Here is a 16,968-nt window from a genome sequence, read left to right as displayed (position 1 = left end):
ACCAGGAGGGCCCTGCATGTAGCCTTCCAGTACAGAGGTTGGGCAAGAAGAGGTCAGTAATACTGTAAGGAGAGGCCTGACTCTTCAGGGAGCTGGAACAGGTGCCAGCAGGTAACTGTTGATCATATGCTAAACTAAATTGTAAATCCAGTTCATAGTAAAAAAGGGACTTGAACTTAGGATTGGTAGAACATGGCAAGAAGCACTCATGTGGCTCTGACTTTGAGAATCAGTGGGGTGTCAGATTCAGCTCCCAGCCTAGTCTGAAGCCTGCAGCTGAATAACCTGGAATGGGACCTCAGACCAAAGAGTTGTCTGTAGTTCTGTTCTTGTGAACTCACAGAACATTGCAGTTAGCTAACAGTGCATCCTGCAGCAATTTTATTCAAGCTCCAACTGGGATGCAAGCTCATTTGTGTTGCTCAGACCCAAACATAGGTCATAAGCTTGTAAAGGTCACAACAGGAAGACACCAATCAAATTTCACTCAAGTTCAGACCACTTTGGGCATACTGGAAGCTCTCCCATCTTGGGCTGCTCCTGAGATCCTTGAACAATACACCACTCAGTATCTGGAGAAAGCAGAAGCAGGACTCAATAGAATATAAAACAGTTCCAAGTCCAGTCCAGGTTTTCTCACCAAAAGTGTACAGATTCTATCATTAATGCAAATGGGAAGTAAGACTAGAAGAATTTATAAAGAAATAAACAAATAATCTCATAATAAAGAGCTATTATGGTGAAGGTGTCTCCCAAGATGTGAACCCAGAAGAAGAGAATCGATCCAAAGCAGCTACAAACAAAGCCTCAAAGAAAAACACCATCTGGGCACAAATTCAACTAGAATTTCTGGAAGAAATGAAGAGGGTTTTGGAGGGGAGTGGAGGGGTTAAATATTAAAAACAATTTTTAAATGAAAGCAGATGCTAGAGGAAAGAATAGGAACAAAAATGCCAGACTATACATATTCATAATGAGAGTTCCATTTTTATTCTTAACGAGGGAAGGAAGAGGTGGTGATGGGAAGAGAAGGTGGATTTTTGCAGATTGAAAAGGTAAAATACAATTTTTAAATGAAATTTTTAAATAAATGAAATGATGGATGTTTGCAAAAATACAAAATGCGCAAATTAATAGAACAAAAAATAAAGAACGTAACAGCCATAAATGAACTCCAAAAGGATTTGCAAGTGAGTTCTAGCAAACATTTAAAGAACAGTTAATTACAGAATTACTGAAGTTGTTTGAAAAAAAAACTGAAAAAGAATGGGTTCTACTAAATTTCTTCTATGACACAAATATGGTCCTGCTATCCAAGCCAGGGAGATTCCAAATAGAGAAGAAAAACTATAGATTGATATCCCTAATGAATATTGATGCAAAAATTTTAAATAAAATATTTCCAAGGAGACTAAAGCAACAGATCACAAAAATTACATATGATTAACAGGTTGGATTTTTACCAGAAATACTGGGTTGACTCAATATTATTAGTAAAATTATCAACATAATAAGCTATATTAATAAGAACAACAAAAGTCATATGATTATATCAATAACTGCACAAGAAGCTATGAGAAAATATATGCATTTCTTATATGGAAAAACAGACTAGCAAACAAGAATAAACTGTATTTCCCTAAAATCAAGAGCTAGCATTAAGTGTAATGGGTGTAAACTAGAGACCTTTCCAATAAGGGGTAAAATAAGGATATCTCTTATCGCCATTACTATTTTATATACTGTTCAAAATGCCAGTTATATAACTTTAAGAAAAAAATTGAAGAAATAAGCAAAGCAAAGAAGAAACAAAACTATCACATTTTGTAGATATGATGCTTTACTTAGGAAACTGTAGAGAGCCAAAGAAAAAAATTAAAATAATAACTTCAGCAAAGTTGCAGGATATAAAATAAACCCACATAAATTATCAGCATTTCTTGATTAACAAGAAAATGTAGCAAAGAAATACAAAAAGAAATTCCATTTAAAATAACCACAAACCATTGTTGTTTTTATTATATCTGCTTGGCCTGCCAATGAACAATTAAAAATTTTCCATTTAGATCTGTATTTAGAGGATAGAGAGGATCACAACAGATTATAAGGACTATTTCAGTTATGTAAAATTAAAAGGTTTCTACACAAACAAAACCATTGTAGCCATAAATTAGAAGGAAACCAGGTAACTAGGAAAAAATATTTTCAGCAAGTTTCTTTAATGAGGAAGGAACTTACTCAAATTTGTAAGATTGAGAACTATTCCCCAATTTATAAATGGTCAAAGAATATCAACAGACAGTTTTCAGAGGAAGAGATCTGAGCTAGCTGAGCTAGAAACATATTAAAATATTCAATGTTGTTGTCCAGTCATTCAGTCATGTCTTATTCTTCATGACCCTGTAGAGTCAGACTATAGTATACCAGGCCCTTCACTATCTCCCAGAGTGTGTCTAAACCATGTTTGTTGCTTCTGTGGCACTATCCATCTCACCCTCTACTGTCCTCTTCTTTTGCCTTCAGTCTTACCCAACACGGGGACTTTCCCATCTTTTTATTATTTGGTTGAAGTATTTAAGCTTTAGCTTCAGTATTTGACCTTCCAATGAATAGTTTGGATCAGTTCCTTTAAGTATTGATTGATTTGATCTCCTTGCTTTCTGAAGGATTTTTAAAAGTTTACTCCAATACTACAACTCGAAAATGTTGATTCTGCAGCACTCAGTTTTCCTCATAGTCCAATTCTCACAGCCATATATTGCTATTGCAAAAACCATAACTTTGACTATATGGAACCTTGTTGGCAAGGTGATGTCTGCTTTTTAGTATGCTATCCAGATTTACCATAGCTTTCATTTTAAGGAGCAAGCATCTTTTAATTTCATGGCTGCAGTTACCACCTGCAGTGATCTTTGAGACCAAGAATATAAAATCTAATACTGTTTCCACTTTTTCTCCCTTTATTTGCCAGAAAGTGATGGAACTAGTTCCTAAGATCTTAGTTTCTTCGATGTTAAGCTTCAAGTCATTTTTACACTCTGCTCTTTCACTCTTATCAAGAGGCTTTTTAATTCTTCTTCACTTTCTGCCATCAGAATGGTATTGTCTGCATATCTGAGATGATTGGTTTCTCCTAGAAACCTTAATTCTGTCTTTTGATTTATCTAGCCTGGCATTTTGCATGATGTACTCTGCATATAAGTAAGTTAAGTAAATAAGGTGACAATATACAGGCCTTGTCATACTCCTTTTCCAATGTTAAATCAATCAGTTGTTCCATGTTTGGTTCTATTACTTCTTGATACATACAGATTCCTCAAGAGACAAGTAAGATCATCTGGTAGTCCCATGATCCACATAGTCAAAGGTTTTAGTGTAGTCAGTGAAGCAGAAGTAGATTTTTTTGGAATTCCCTTTCTTTCTCCACAGTCCAGCAAATGTTGGCAATTTGGTCTCAAGTTCCTCTGCCTCTTCAAAAACTAGCCTACTCTTCTGGTAATTCTTGGTTCACATATTGCTAAAGTCTAGCTTGCAGAATCTTTGAGTATAACCTTTCTGGCATGTGAAATGAGTACAGTTATTTGAGAATTTGAACATTCTTTGGCATTGCCCTTCTTTAGGATTGGGATGTAAGCTGATCTTTTCCAATCCAATGGGCACTGTTGAGTTTTCCAAATTTGTTGGCATATTAAATGCAGCAGTTTTAACAGCATCAGCATCATCTTTTAGGATTTTAAATAGCTCAACTGGAATTCTGTCACCTCCACTACCATTATTCTTAGCAACCCCCTTGACTTCATTGTCTAGTATGTCTAATTCTAAGTCAGTAATCATGATAACGGTGTTATCAGTTATGTTACGATCTTTCTCATATAGTTCTTCTGTATATTTTTGCTACCTCTTCTTAATCTCTTCTGCTTCTCTTAAGTTCCTACAATTTTTGTTCTTTATTATGCTCCTTTTTGCATGAAACATTCTCTTGTTATCTTGCATTTTCTTGAAGAGATTTCATCTTTCCCATTCTTTTGTTTTCTTCTATTTCTTTCCATTGCTTCTTTAAGAAAACCTTCTTATCCCTCCTATCTCTGCTATTCTCTGGAATTCTACATTCAGTTGGGTATATCTTTCCTTTTGTCATGTCCCTTACACTTTCCTTCTTTCATCAGCTATTTCTAAAGTCTCATCAGACAGCCATTTTGCTTTCTTGCTCATCTTTTTCTTTGGGATGTCTTTTGTTGCTGACTCCTGTACAATATTGCAAACCTCTTTCCATAGTTCTTCAGGCACTCTGTCTACCAGGTCTAATCCCTTAAATCTATTCCTTAATTCTACTTCATATTAATAAGGGATATTATTTCGCTAATACCTATATTGTCTGATGGTTTTCCATACTTCAATATTTGAAGTCTGTATTTTGCAATAAGAAGCTAATGGTCTAAGCCACAGTCAATTCCAGGTCTTGTTTTAAATGACTGTATAGAGCTTCTCCACCTTTGGCTACAAAGTATATGTAATCAATCTAATTTTAGTATTGACCATCTGCAGATGTCCATGTGTAGAGTCACCCTTTGGGTTGTTGAAAAGCAGTGTTTACTATGGACCAGCAAGTTATTTTGACACAACTCTATTAGTCTGTGCCCTGCTTCATTTTATACTCCAAGACCAAATTTACCTGTTATTCCAGTTATCTTTTGATTTCCTACTTTAGCATTCCAATCCCCTACGATTAATGTGACATCTTTTTTGGGTCTTATTTCTAGAAGATGATGTAGGTCTTTCTAGAACTAATAAGTTTTGGCCTCTTCAGCATTAGTGATTAGAGCATAGGTTTGTATTACTGTAATGTTGAACAATTTGCTTTAGGTTTGGACAGATATCATTCTGTCATTTTTGAGATTATACCTTAGTACTGCTTTTCTCACCCTTTTATTAACTATGAGGGCTACTCCATTTCTTGTAACAGTGTTCTTACCCATAGTAGTATATGTAATGAACAGCTGAATTGAATTCACCCATTCCCATCCATTTAAGTTCACTAACACCCAAGATGTTGATGTTTAATCTTTGCATCTCGTTTGACCACATCTAGCTTACCTTGGTTCCATAGATATTTCCTGCCATGCTCCTATGCAATATTGATCTTTATAGCATCTGATTTCCCTTTCATCACCAGACACATTCACAGTTGAGCTTCCTAGGAGCTTTGGCCCTGCTGCTTCTTTACTACTATAGCTATTTGTATTGTCCTCTGTTCTTCTTCTGTAGCATGTTGGACAACTGACCTGAGAGGGCTCATCTTCCAGTGTCATGTCTTAAATATTGTCCATTGGATTTTCTTGACAAAGATACTAGACTGATTTGCCATTTCCTTCTCCAATGGATCACCTTTTATCAGAACTCTACGCTATGTATGGCCTGACCATCTTGGGTAATGCTGCACAGCATAGCTCATAGTTTAAGATATGCAAGCCCCTCCACCATTACAAGGCAGTGATCCATGAGGGGAAAATATCCAATGCAATTACATATTTAATAATAAATGAAAGTAGGAACAACCCATATATCTGATGATTGAGTAATGATTAAACGAATTGTGATATACAGATATAATGGAATATTATTGTTCCAAGAAGTGACAATTATGTGATTAATACAGGGAAATAATGTGATAAGTTGATTAAGTGATGTTAAGGGAATAAAGCAGAACCAAATGAATAATAGACTGATTACAACCATGTACAGGATTATAACAGCAAGAAGAAGTTCAAAAGGGGATGTAGAAATGAAGAATATATTTCACTGTTATTAAAGTTAAATTAATACTTTTAAAACCAAACCATTTCTAGAAAGGTATTTATGGCTTAACTTTATTTAGCCTTTTTCTATATGTTTGGATACTTAAATGTTTGTTTTCATTAATGATTGCTAATGTTATTACAGTAATTTTTGAAGGACATAGCTAACTGTGGTTATCCCCTCTCCTCTAGAAATGTTATAGAGGAAATTTGGTGAGCCAGGTACCTGCCATAGGGTGAACCAAATACACAGAAGAATTAGAGGTTCATGTGATCTTGTTTTTGGTCTTGAAAAGACTTCGGAGAATAAGGAGGAGAGCAGCCACACCAGAGCTATTCCTAAATCAACTCATATTAGGATATTAGTAATCCAAATAGAATTCTAGTGTTCTAAAAGGCTTAAATGAATTTCCTAACCACCTACTAAACACTAAGTGACTCACTTGGTCAAATTTAGAGCGACCTAAAGACAATGTAACTTAATGAGCTTTTGATAATTTTGTTGTTTCTGAGAATATTATGAGGTATGAAATTGACTTAAGTAATTTTCTGAATCTATTTTGCCTGTGAATTTTAAATATTGCTGTTTAATAATAATACTTCTGTCACATATTTGCATATTTCAATGTAGAGCTTTTGAAGAGAAACGTAAGAAAGAAGAAGAAAAAGAACACCAGATCAGGGAACAAATTCTTCAACAAAGAAAACAGAAGCTTGAAGAAGTCACTGAAAAATTCCAACGTGCTCATATCCCTCCTCAGCGCAGGAGAACAGGTTTATAATTATCTAATACATTAGCAAAATAATTAAAGTCTACCACCAGATTTTTTACATGAAACTAATAATGTACTGGTAAAGCAGAAGACCAAACAAAAGAGATAAATATATCCTTAAAATACGTATGTGTGTATGCGCATGCGCGCACGCGCACACACACCCCCACACACACATACACATACACATACAGTATTGGGTCATCAGAAGTCTAGTTTAGAAATAATTTTGATTTTCTAATAGTAATAATAGCAAACATTTACATAGCACTTACCATGTGCCAAGCACTGTGCTAAGCACTTTACAGTTATTTTCATTTGATCCTTGCAATAGCTCTGGGAAGGAGGTGCTATTATTATCCCTATTTTATAAATGAGGAAACTGAGACAGAGAGAGAGTTGTTAAATGCCTTACCCAGGGTCACAAAGCTAATAAGTCTGAGGCCAGATTTGAAATCAGATCTTTCTGACTCCAGATCCAATGCTCTATTACACTACCTACCTGTGCCAATAATTCAGTAGCTTTAGGAATTACATAGTTTGCATCTGGTTCAAAATTATGTCCTAGGTGTTTTTGTTTTGGATACTGGAATAGGAACTTTTTGCTTGTTTGTTTTTAATTATCAACTTTGAACTTTAAATGGCAAGACAGTCACCAACATGGATATGATAAGGCTTTCAGAGAAAAGTAGAGAAAGCATGAGAAGGAACCTTGTAACTATAGGAAAGATTTAGCTACATAGAACCAGTATGAGAGAGCACAATCTACTCTAGAGTATGAGCAAAGAGGTTCAGAGGCAGGAATGAGTTTGATATGTCTAGAAGAAAATAAAGAAGCTAGCCAGACTAGAGTGGAAAGTTTGTATTAATGAGGGGAGAGAGGAAATAAGTATTTATTATGTTCAGGCACTGTGCTAGATAAATATTACCTCATTTGATGAGAAACAGTGTGGCATTCTAAACTGGAAATCAGGAGACTAGGGACCAGTTTCATCTCCAACTAACTAGTTTTCTGACCTTGTACAAGTCACATAACTTCTCTAGCATTAGTTCCTTCATCTGTTAAATGAGCATGTTGAATTAGGTAATAGCTAACATATAACATTTTAAGGTTTGCACAGTATTTGTAAACTGTAGCCTAGCCTCTCCCTTTTCCAACATATACAAAACCCCTTAGCTTACAATGACACTGGAACTTGATCCTTAAGAGTCAGTACCTTACTTTGATGTGTTGTTCCCCCAACTAGAGTTATTCCCAAAAAATATCCAAAATAAAGTTCAAATATATCTTATGTCTAGGTGTCCCCAAATATAAATAAAAAGGTTCCCCAGTAACCAGACAGGCACTCAAGATAACAAATGCAAATTGTGCACAGGACAACTTTTATTTCATCCTCACAAAAAATGCACAAGGTGCAAAGGACTCACTCTACACTATTTTATATCCTCCATATCCAGTCTATTGCCAAGTCCTGTCATTTCTACTTTTGTGGCATCTCTTTTATACTTTCCCTTCTGTCCTATGACAGAGCCACAACTCTGGTGCAGGCCTTCATCAGTCACCTCATGTCTGGACTACTGCAATAGGCTTCTGGTTGGTCTCATGCCTCAAATCTTTAACCACTGCAGTCCAACCTCCACTCAGCTACCAAAGTGATTTTCTCAAAAGTGAAGGTCTGACCTTGTCACCCTCCTACTCAGTAAACTCTATTGGCTCCCTGTCACCTCCAGGATGAAATATAAAATCCTCTGGCTTTCATATCCCTTTATAGCTTGCCCCTGTCCCACTCTTTTTATACCTCACCCCCATGCATTCTGTTATCCAATGATACTGGCCTCCTTGTTTTTCCTCAAGCAAGTCACTTCATCTCCTGACTCTGGGCATTTTCACTATCTGTTCAACAATTGAACATATATACCTGAAATACTCTCCCTCCTCTTTTCCTTGGCTTCTTTCAAGCTCCAGCTGAAATCCCACTTTCTACAGGAAACTTTCCAAATCCATCCTAATTCTAGTCCCTTCCCTCAGTCAAATATTCTCTTTATCCTGTATATACCCTGTTTGGACATAGGTGTTTGCATGTTGTCTCCACCATTAGACTGTCAACTTCATTGAGCACAGGAATTGTCTGTCCTTTGCCTTTCTTTCTATCTGAAGTGCTTTGCACAGTGCCTGGTACATATTGAACACCTAATAAATGTTTATTTTCTAATTCCCAGGCATTGTACATGCAATAGGTCTACCTCTGCCATAGGCTTCTGCCATAAGTCACCATTCTATAAAGAAATTGCATGTGAGGATAGGCTTCTTCTCTCCCCCCAAACCTAGCTGGACATTTTTTTCTTTAAGTAGTATTTTATTTTTTCCAAAATTACTTGTCAAGAAAAATTTTAGCATTCTTTTTATTATTTAATTTATTTTTTTTAGTTTACAACACTCAATTCTGTAAGTTTTTTGAGTTCCAAATTTTCTCCCCCTCCTTTCCTTTCCCCCTCCCCCCCAAGATGGCATGTAATCTGATATAGGTTCTACATATACCTTCACATGAAACTCATTTTCCCAATAATCAAGTTGTGAAGAACAATTATAACCAATGAAATGAACCATGAGAAAGATGTAACAAAACCAAAAAAAAAGAAAGAAAAGTAAAAAGAGCCCAAATAGCTTGCTTCAGTCTGCATTCAGATTCCATAATTCTTTCTCTGGAGGTGGAGAGCCTTTTCCATCATGAGTCTTTTGGAGCTGTCTTAGAACCTTGCATTGCTGAGAAGAGCCAAGTCTATCAAAGTTAGTCATCACAGAAGCAACATGTCTGTGGTTGTGTACAATGTTCTCCTGGTTCTGCTCCCTTCACTCATCATCAGATCATATAAGACTCTCCAGGTTCTTATGAAGTCTATCTGCTCCTCATTTCTTATAGTACAATAGTATTCCATTACATTCATATACCACAGTTTGTTTAGCCATTCCTCAGTTGATGGGCATCCCCTTGATTTCTAATTCTTTGCCACCACAAAAAGAGCTGCTATAAATATTTCTGTACATGTGGGTCCTTTCCCCATTATATGATCTCTTTGGGATATAGCCCTCGAATTGGTATTGCTGGGTCAAAGGGTATGCACATTTTTATAGCCCTTTGGGCATAGTTCCAAATTGCTTCCCAGAATGGTTGAATCAGTTCACAATTCCACCAGCAATGCATAGTGTTCCAATTTTCCCACATCTTCTCCAGCATTTATCATGTTCCTGTTTTGACATGTTAGCCAATCTGACAGGAGAGATGTGGTACCTGAGAGTTGTTTTGATTTGCATTTCTCTAATCAATAGTGATTTAGAGCATTTTTTCATATGACTAGAGATATCTTTAATTTCTTCCTCTGAAAACTGCCTCTTCACATCCTTTGACCATTTCTCAATTGGGAAATTACTTGTATTCTTATAAATTTGACTCAGTTCCCTGTGCATTTTAGAGATAAGGCCTTTTTCAGAGACATCAGTTGTAAAAATTCTTTTCCAATTTTCTGCTTCCTTTCTAATCTTGGTTGCATTGGCTTTGTTTGTACAAAAACTTTTCAATTTGACATAATCAAAATTATCCGTTTTTGCATTTCTTAATACTCCCTATCTCTTGTTTAGTCATAAATCTTTCCCTTCTCCGTAAGTCTGACAGGTAAAGTATTCCCTTTTCTCCCAAATTGCTTATAGTATTAGCCTTTATATCTAGGTCGTGAACCCATTTTGATTTTATTTTGGTATATGGAGTAAGATATTGGTCCATGCCCAATTTCTACCATACTGTTTTCCAGTTTTCCCAGCAGTTTTTGTGAAATAGTGAGTTCTTATCCCAGAAGCTGGAATCTTTGGGTTTATCAAAGAGTAGATTACTATATTCGCTGACTACTGAGTCTTGTGTACCTAACCTATTCCACTGATCCACCACTCTCTTTCTTAGCCAGTACCAAGTAGTTTTGATGATTGCTGTTTTATAATACATAAACTGGCCAGAATCAATGCTTGATTGCAGCGGTATCAGGCCAAGGCAGAACTGGCTCGTTCCACCAGGCCTCAGGCCTGGATGCTGAGAGAAAAGCTGCCCTGGCCTCTGACCAGCAGTGCTTCAGCCATTCGTAAACTGATGCGCAAAGCTGAGCTCATGGGCATCAGCACGGATATCTTCCCTGTGGACACATCAGATACTAGCTCCAGTGTGGATGGACAGCGGAAGCACAAACAGCCAGCTCTGACTGCGGATTTTGTGAATTACTATTTTGAGAGAAACATGCGCATGATTCAGATTCAGGAAAATATGGCTGAGCAAAAAAACATCAAGGATAAGCTGGAAAATGAACAGGAAAAGCTGCACGTGGAGTATAATAAGCTGTGTGAATCCTTAGAGCTCCAGAACCTGAATGGAAAGCTCAGAAATGAAGGACAGGGGATCTGGGCCTTGCTGGGCAGAATCACTGGACGGAAGTTGAACATACCGGCCATCTTACGAGCACCCAAGGAGAGAAAGGTCAGCAAAAAGGAAGGCGGTGCCCAAAAGACCTCGACCCTGCCGGCTGTCCTTTATAGTTGTGGGATTTGTAAGAAGAACCATGACCAACATCTGCTTTTATTGTGTGACACCTGTAAGCTGCATTATCATCTGGGCTGTCTGGATCCCCCTCTGACAAGGATGCCAAGAAAGTCCAAAAACAGTTACTGGCAGTGCTCAGAATGTGACCAGGCAGGGAGCAGTGACATGGAAGCTGACATTGCCATGGAAACCTTACCAGATGGGATCAAGCAATCACGGAGGCAGATTAAAGAACCAGTAAAATTTGTTCCACAAGATGTGCCACCAGAACCTAAGAAAATGCCAATCAGAAACACGAGAACCAGAGGCCGCAAAAGAAGCTTTGTTCCTGAAGAAGAAAAACCTGAGGAAAGAGTTCCTCGGGAAAGGAGACAGAGACAGTCTGTGCTTCAGAAGAAGCCCAAGTCTGAGGACCTGTGGACTGAGTGTGTGACTTGCAAGGGGACTGGAGACAATGAGAACCTTGTGAGTTGTGATGGATGCGGACTCTGCTACCATTTGGGCTGTTTGGACCCCACCCCCTCCGAAAAAGTCTCCTAAGCAAACAGGCTATGGATAGTTATGCCAGGAGTGTGACTCCATATCTTCCAAAGAGGATGAAAATGAAGCAGAAAGAAAAGAGGCCCCCCCAGGATCTTAGCCTAGAGCACAAACCCTCCAAGAAGTAGTGGATTCCTGCCCGGCTGGGAATGTTAGCGGTGCACGTTGTAGCGAATAGAGTCCTTGGTGCACAATTTTCTGAACACTCAATAAAGCTGTCGAGAATGGAGAAAAAAATACATAAACTGGACATTCTTAAAGTTCTAAAGAGAGATAAAGAGAATACAAAGTGATCTCACAGCTTGCTTCAATAGGCCACAGAGCAGATATATTTCTACAATAGAAGTCTTTCTTCCAAGCCTCAAATAGCCTATCATCTTGGAGGCCACCTCAATCACAGGAGTTGTGTGTCTTCTGAGTTAGTTAGTGGGCATGAATACCTCCTTTTAGGAGAGACACCTTCCAAACAAAAGCCTACAAGTTATAATTTAGTCGGGTTGATAGAGAAGCTTTTAAAATTGATCAGAGACTCCATTGACTAATCCCCGTTTTATGCGTATTATCTAATTTGATCATTATAACAACCCTAGGAAGTATGTGGTGCTATTGCTGCCATTTTACACATGAGAAAACCAAGGCACAAAGAGATTAAATGATTCATCTGTGGTTGCATAGCTAATAAGTATCAGAGGCAAGAGTCAAGTCCATGTCTTTCCTGACTCCAAGTCTATCCCTTTTTCTACTATAGATTTAAAATTCTAGGATTCTGAATAAAGAAAATATATGGTTGGAAAAATAATTAATGTAGGATCAGATTAGAGAAGATCTTGAATGATAGACTGTGAACTTTGAGTGTTACTCGAAAATTGAAACCCACATTCAGTTCAACAATTGAACATATATTCATTAAGTACCTACATTGGGTAAAGAATTACACTGAGCAGTGGTGAGATAAAGAGGCAAATGTGATATAAGATAAATAGATGGATATAGTTTCAGGAGAGACCTGGTTTCAAATCCTGCCTCTTGTGCTTATTAGTTATGTAATCACAGGTAAGTCACCTCTCTAATTCCTCTTCTACAAAATGGAGATTATGATAGTTCTTGGCTCACAAAGTTGTGAGAATCAGGTAAGATAATGTTTATAAAGTGCTTTGCAAACCTTAGAGTGCTATATGCATGTGATATGTTATGATTATTACTATGAAAATTACAGTACTTGCCCTCAATTAAGTTGCATTCTACTGGGAAGATAAACCATGTAGACATCTATACAAGGCGTAGGGACTAATAAAGGCCAAGGATATAGCCAAAGTGTTCCCAAAATATTTTTGAATGGAGAGAACACATTCAAGTAGTGTGATCAAAATTCTTTATTACATCTCTTTCTGAAATTTTCCACAAGAAATTTGAGGTAATAACTTATTTATAATTTTTTTAAATTAAAAAATCTGCTAATTCAAAAAACCTTAAAAATATTTCTTGTTGATTGATAAAACTTACATTTGGATTATTTATGAACTACATGATGCTATAAATATAAAAGACTAGGGAGATTATTTTATGATGAATTGATTCTATGCCATTTCATGTTTTTTGTTATCCACACAAGTTTATCAGAAGCCAATTCCCGGATTAGAAGAGGCCCTTGAACAAATTCAGGGATTCAACTTGAAACAAGAATCTAACTTTTACTCTTCCAATAGACCTACAATAAACTGGAAGTAAGTATCTTTACTATTGATTATTTATATTATTTAATATTGGTTAGGTTACATCATATATATGATATTTTTGCTGTCACTGTATTAGCTCTTCTGTATCTTATTATGGACCTAAGCAATGTTTCTTTTTTCACAAATGAAATTTAAATACAGTGGAATATGATTTATGCAGTTGCTTAAAGTCATGTTAGAATTCAAAATTTTAAAGTAGTTGGTTTAAAAAAATACTTTCTAAAGAAAATTATTTCTTCTTAGTACAGCATTAGTTATCAAAAACCAGTGTTAGAAAAATTAAAACCAAATTCTATCAATCTCCACTAAGAATAGAAAAAGAAAAATTGAATTAAATTATAGCCTGAGAAATTTAGGCAGGATATAAGAAAGTTTTCTTGTGGTAAAGGGTTATCAGCCACTGCAGATCTTAACCAAGAGCTTCTGTACAGAGTGGTTTAAATGAAGCTTGCCAAAGGATGGATAAGTAAGCTCTTCATGCCCTTTCTGATTCCATATTTTTCATTTATTTAGTGAACATCTATTACATGGCTACTATTAATGTTTATGGAAATATATTACATTCTTTGAAATTAAAAATAAGTTTAACATTCCCTACCTACAAGAAGCTCACAGTTAAGTTGGAGAAATGAGAAATACATATGAAAGAATTCTTATTTCAAATATTGGTTGGACAAGATTTCAAAGCTAGATGTGACCTTAGAGAAATCTAGTTAGCACCTTCATTTTATAGATGAGGATCCTGAATTTGAGAAAAATCAAATGACTTGGTCACTAATGGTAAGGGTTTGGATTTGGAATCAGAGGACCTGAGTTCATAGCTCAGCTCTGCTACTGATTTCCTATATAACTTTGACTGATACAGTCCAGTTCAGCAAGCATTTACTAAACACCCATGTGCTAGGCTAAGTCTTTTAATCTCCATGGGCCTCAGGATTCTCAACTATAAAATGAATTAAACTTAAATGATCTCTTAAGATTCTTCCTAGATATAAATTCTATAATCGCTAAAGACCCTTTTATCTCTAAATCTAAAAATTGCCTAAGGTCTTGGTCAGAACTCTGACTCATACCTACTATTCCTGTCTCCTGATTCAGTGCTCTTTCCAATATACCTCACTTTGAAGTCCCTTCCAATTTTTAGGATCAACTGTTCTGTGAAAGTTTAAACAGTGTCAAGAAGAAAGATTTGGTGTCAAAATAAGTGATACATTCATTGTGTTGTAGTGATTTAGAGAAAAGGGAAATTAATATGGAGTGTTCAGGAAGGGTTTTTGGAGAATATAGGATATCGTCTGAGCCCAAAAGGATGGGTATGATTTGAATAGGCAAATTCAAGATATCCCAAACAGGAAGAATGGCATGAATTGAGAATGCTCACGAAGACAGGGTTTTTGGAACAGAGGATTCACAATGTCGGGTAGTGGGGAAATTGGATTAAAAAGTTATTGATAAATTATAGAGGATCTTGAATACCAGGCTTGAGAGTTCAGGTTTCAGTAGGGAACCATGCAGGTTCTTGAGGCAATGAGTAACATGACAAAATGATGTTTTAGAAACATTAACCTGATAAATTGTGTTGGATAAATTAGAACACAGTGGTGAGTGCCATCAAAAGATTGGTTGTAAATATCTAGAACTAAGGGAATGGACAAGATTATAACTACTCGTAGGGTTGTAATGGAAGGGACAGCCTTCAAACCTAAACAGCTAGGAAAAAAAAGCCTTAAAAAAAGTTGGGAAGGGGAGCTGGTTCAATCAGACATCTAATTAATCAGTAAACATTTATTAATTTACTATGTGCCAAGCACCATGATACAAAAAGAAGCAAAAGACATCCCCTGCTCTCAAGGGACTACAGTCTAATAGGGGAGATAACAAGCAAACAAATATATACAAAGCCAGCTATTGTAATAGCAGTGTTGCTAGCAGCTGTTGTGGGGATGAAAGAATGATAACACCAGCACACAGAAGGGCTGCTAGCACAGGTTCTTTGATCTGCTTTTCTAAGGAAAGCAACTTAAAGTGGTTAACAATCTCAGTTTAATAAAACATACATATATCATTCACTTAGTTCAGGGGGAAAAGTTAGCACCTTGAACTTCAGAGCAAATACAAACAGAAACTACAAACAGATCAACACAGGATTTGTCTGATCAAGACATCACATACGTAGTTACCAAAAAGAGAAGCACCAACATCTGGGTTTTCAAAGCTGGGGGGCTCTTAACAATGGCTACCCAGAGTCTCATCTGGTCAAATCACATGACACTCTTCCAGTGAGTGAGAGCCTCAAAACAAAACACCAACCTCAGATTTTATATACCTTTCTCAGGGTCAGAGGGTATCACAACAATGTGACCTTGATGTAAGCAGGTCATCAAAGACTCCTGATTCAATCAAAAATTCCTTAGTGCTGAGAAGCACTTCCAAAACAAAGACAACAAAAAGTTCACTTTGCTTGACATTACATTTGAAAGGCAAGACTCAAAGGCACCTCAGCATTCCAAAAGAGAAAACAGTAAAAGAGTCCCACTTTAATTACCATAACAGCTATGTAGAGGATAAATAGGAAATAATTAACAGTTGTTTCCTTGGGAGAATTTAGGAGTTTAGGTTTTAAGTTTGAAATGAGTTAAATTTGAGTTAACAGGACAACCAGATGGAATTAAGCATTTGGAATGAAACTCAGGTCATAGATTAAACCTTAGGATTTGTTCTATGAAGTTTGGATTCGGTCAAAGGGCCACACTTGAGGAGCTAGAGGGCCACAGGTGACCTTGAGGCCTCAGGTTCCCTACCCTTTGGTTAAATAAATAAATTTGAGAGTCATTGCTGAAGTAATTGGGGACAATGATAGTGAAGAAGTAGGTATTCAGCTTTGTCCCTTGCTCTTCTCTCTCTACCCTTTATTCACTGACTACTCCTATCTCATAGCTTTGGACTTAGCTAGCCGTTTCTGTAAGTGGAAGAGCATGGGACTTGGAGTCAAAAGAACCCGGGTTCTTATATGACCATAGGTGGCAATCCCTCTGAGCCTCCATTTCTCCATCAGTTAAATTAGGGTAAACATACTGACTACTTCACAGCAATGTTTCAAAAAAGCTTTGTAATCTGTAAAATATAATGCTAGTTGCTATTGATTTGTTTCACAGTTGTGTGGCATTGTTCAAAAGAGAAACTAGGCAAGAGTGAAGATCCATCAGTACTAATTCACAACTAGAAAAATGGCTAAAAGCACATTTTCTGGTGATAATAGATCTCTGTATACTAATTTGTATCATCTTTGTCCCTGAAAAAGGGAACAAACTGTTAAGGTATTCAAATTTTTCATATGTCTTTTAGTTAGCATTGAGTTTTTCTAAACAAGAAAGGGATTATTATCCTTGCCCAAAAAAAGGCTTCAAACTACTTAATTTAATAAATATATATTGGTTTTTTCCCCTTCACTCTAAGCTCCTAACAGTTTGCAACTTCTTATCTTTCATGTTAGCAGCCATTATCAGTAATGAGTTTTTTATGTACTACATTGGAAATATATTGA

At 36.6% G+C, this 16,968-nt stretch overlaps 1 protein-coding gene across 2 annotated transcripts in view; it reads left to right on the top strand.

Moving 5' to 3' along the window:
* Positions 1-16,968, top strand: part of CEP126 (centrosomal protein 126) — an 83,098-nt gene that overhangs the window by 19,612 nt on the left and 46,518 nt on the right. For both annotated transcript variants that reach the window (XR_005009605.1, XM_036746282.1), the window contains exons 3-4: positions 6,427-6,569; positions 13,301-13,412. Coding sequence is in view for 1 of the 2 variants with exons in the window: in XM_036746282.1 (XP_036602177.1) it covers positions 6,427-6,569; positions 13,301-13,412 (255 nt within the window). In the remaining variant the exon portion in view is untranslated. The remainder of the gene's footprint in view (positions 1-6,426; positions 6,570-13,300; positions 13,413-16,968) is intronic.

This window comes from Trichosurus vulpecula, chromosome 2, assembly GCF_011100635.1.
Source record: "Trichosurus vulpecula isolate mTriVul1 chromosome 2, mTriVul1.pri, whole genome shotgun sequence".
Taxonomy (NCBI): Eukaryota; Metazoa; Chordata; class Mammalia; order Diprotodontia; family Phalangeridae; genus Trichosurus; species Trichosurus vulpecula.
Note: the sequence above shows the minus strand (reverse complement) of the source record. Positions and strands in the feature narration are given on the sequence as shown.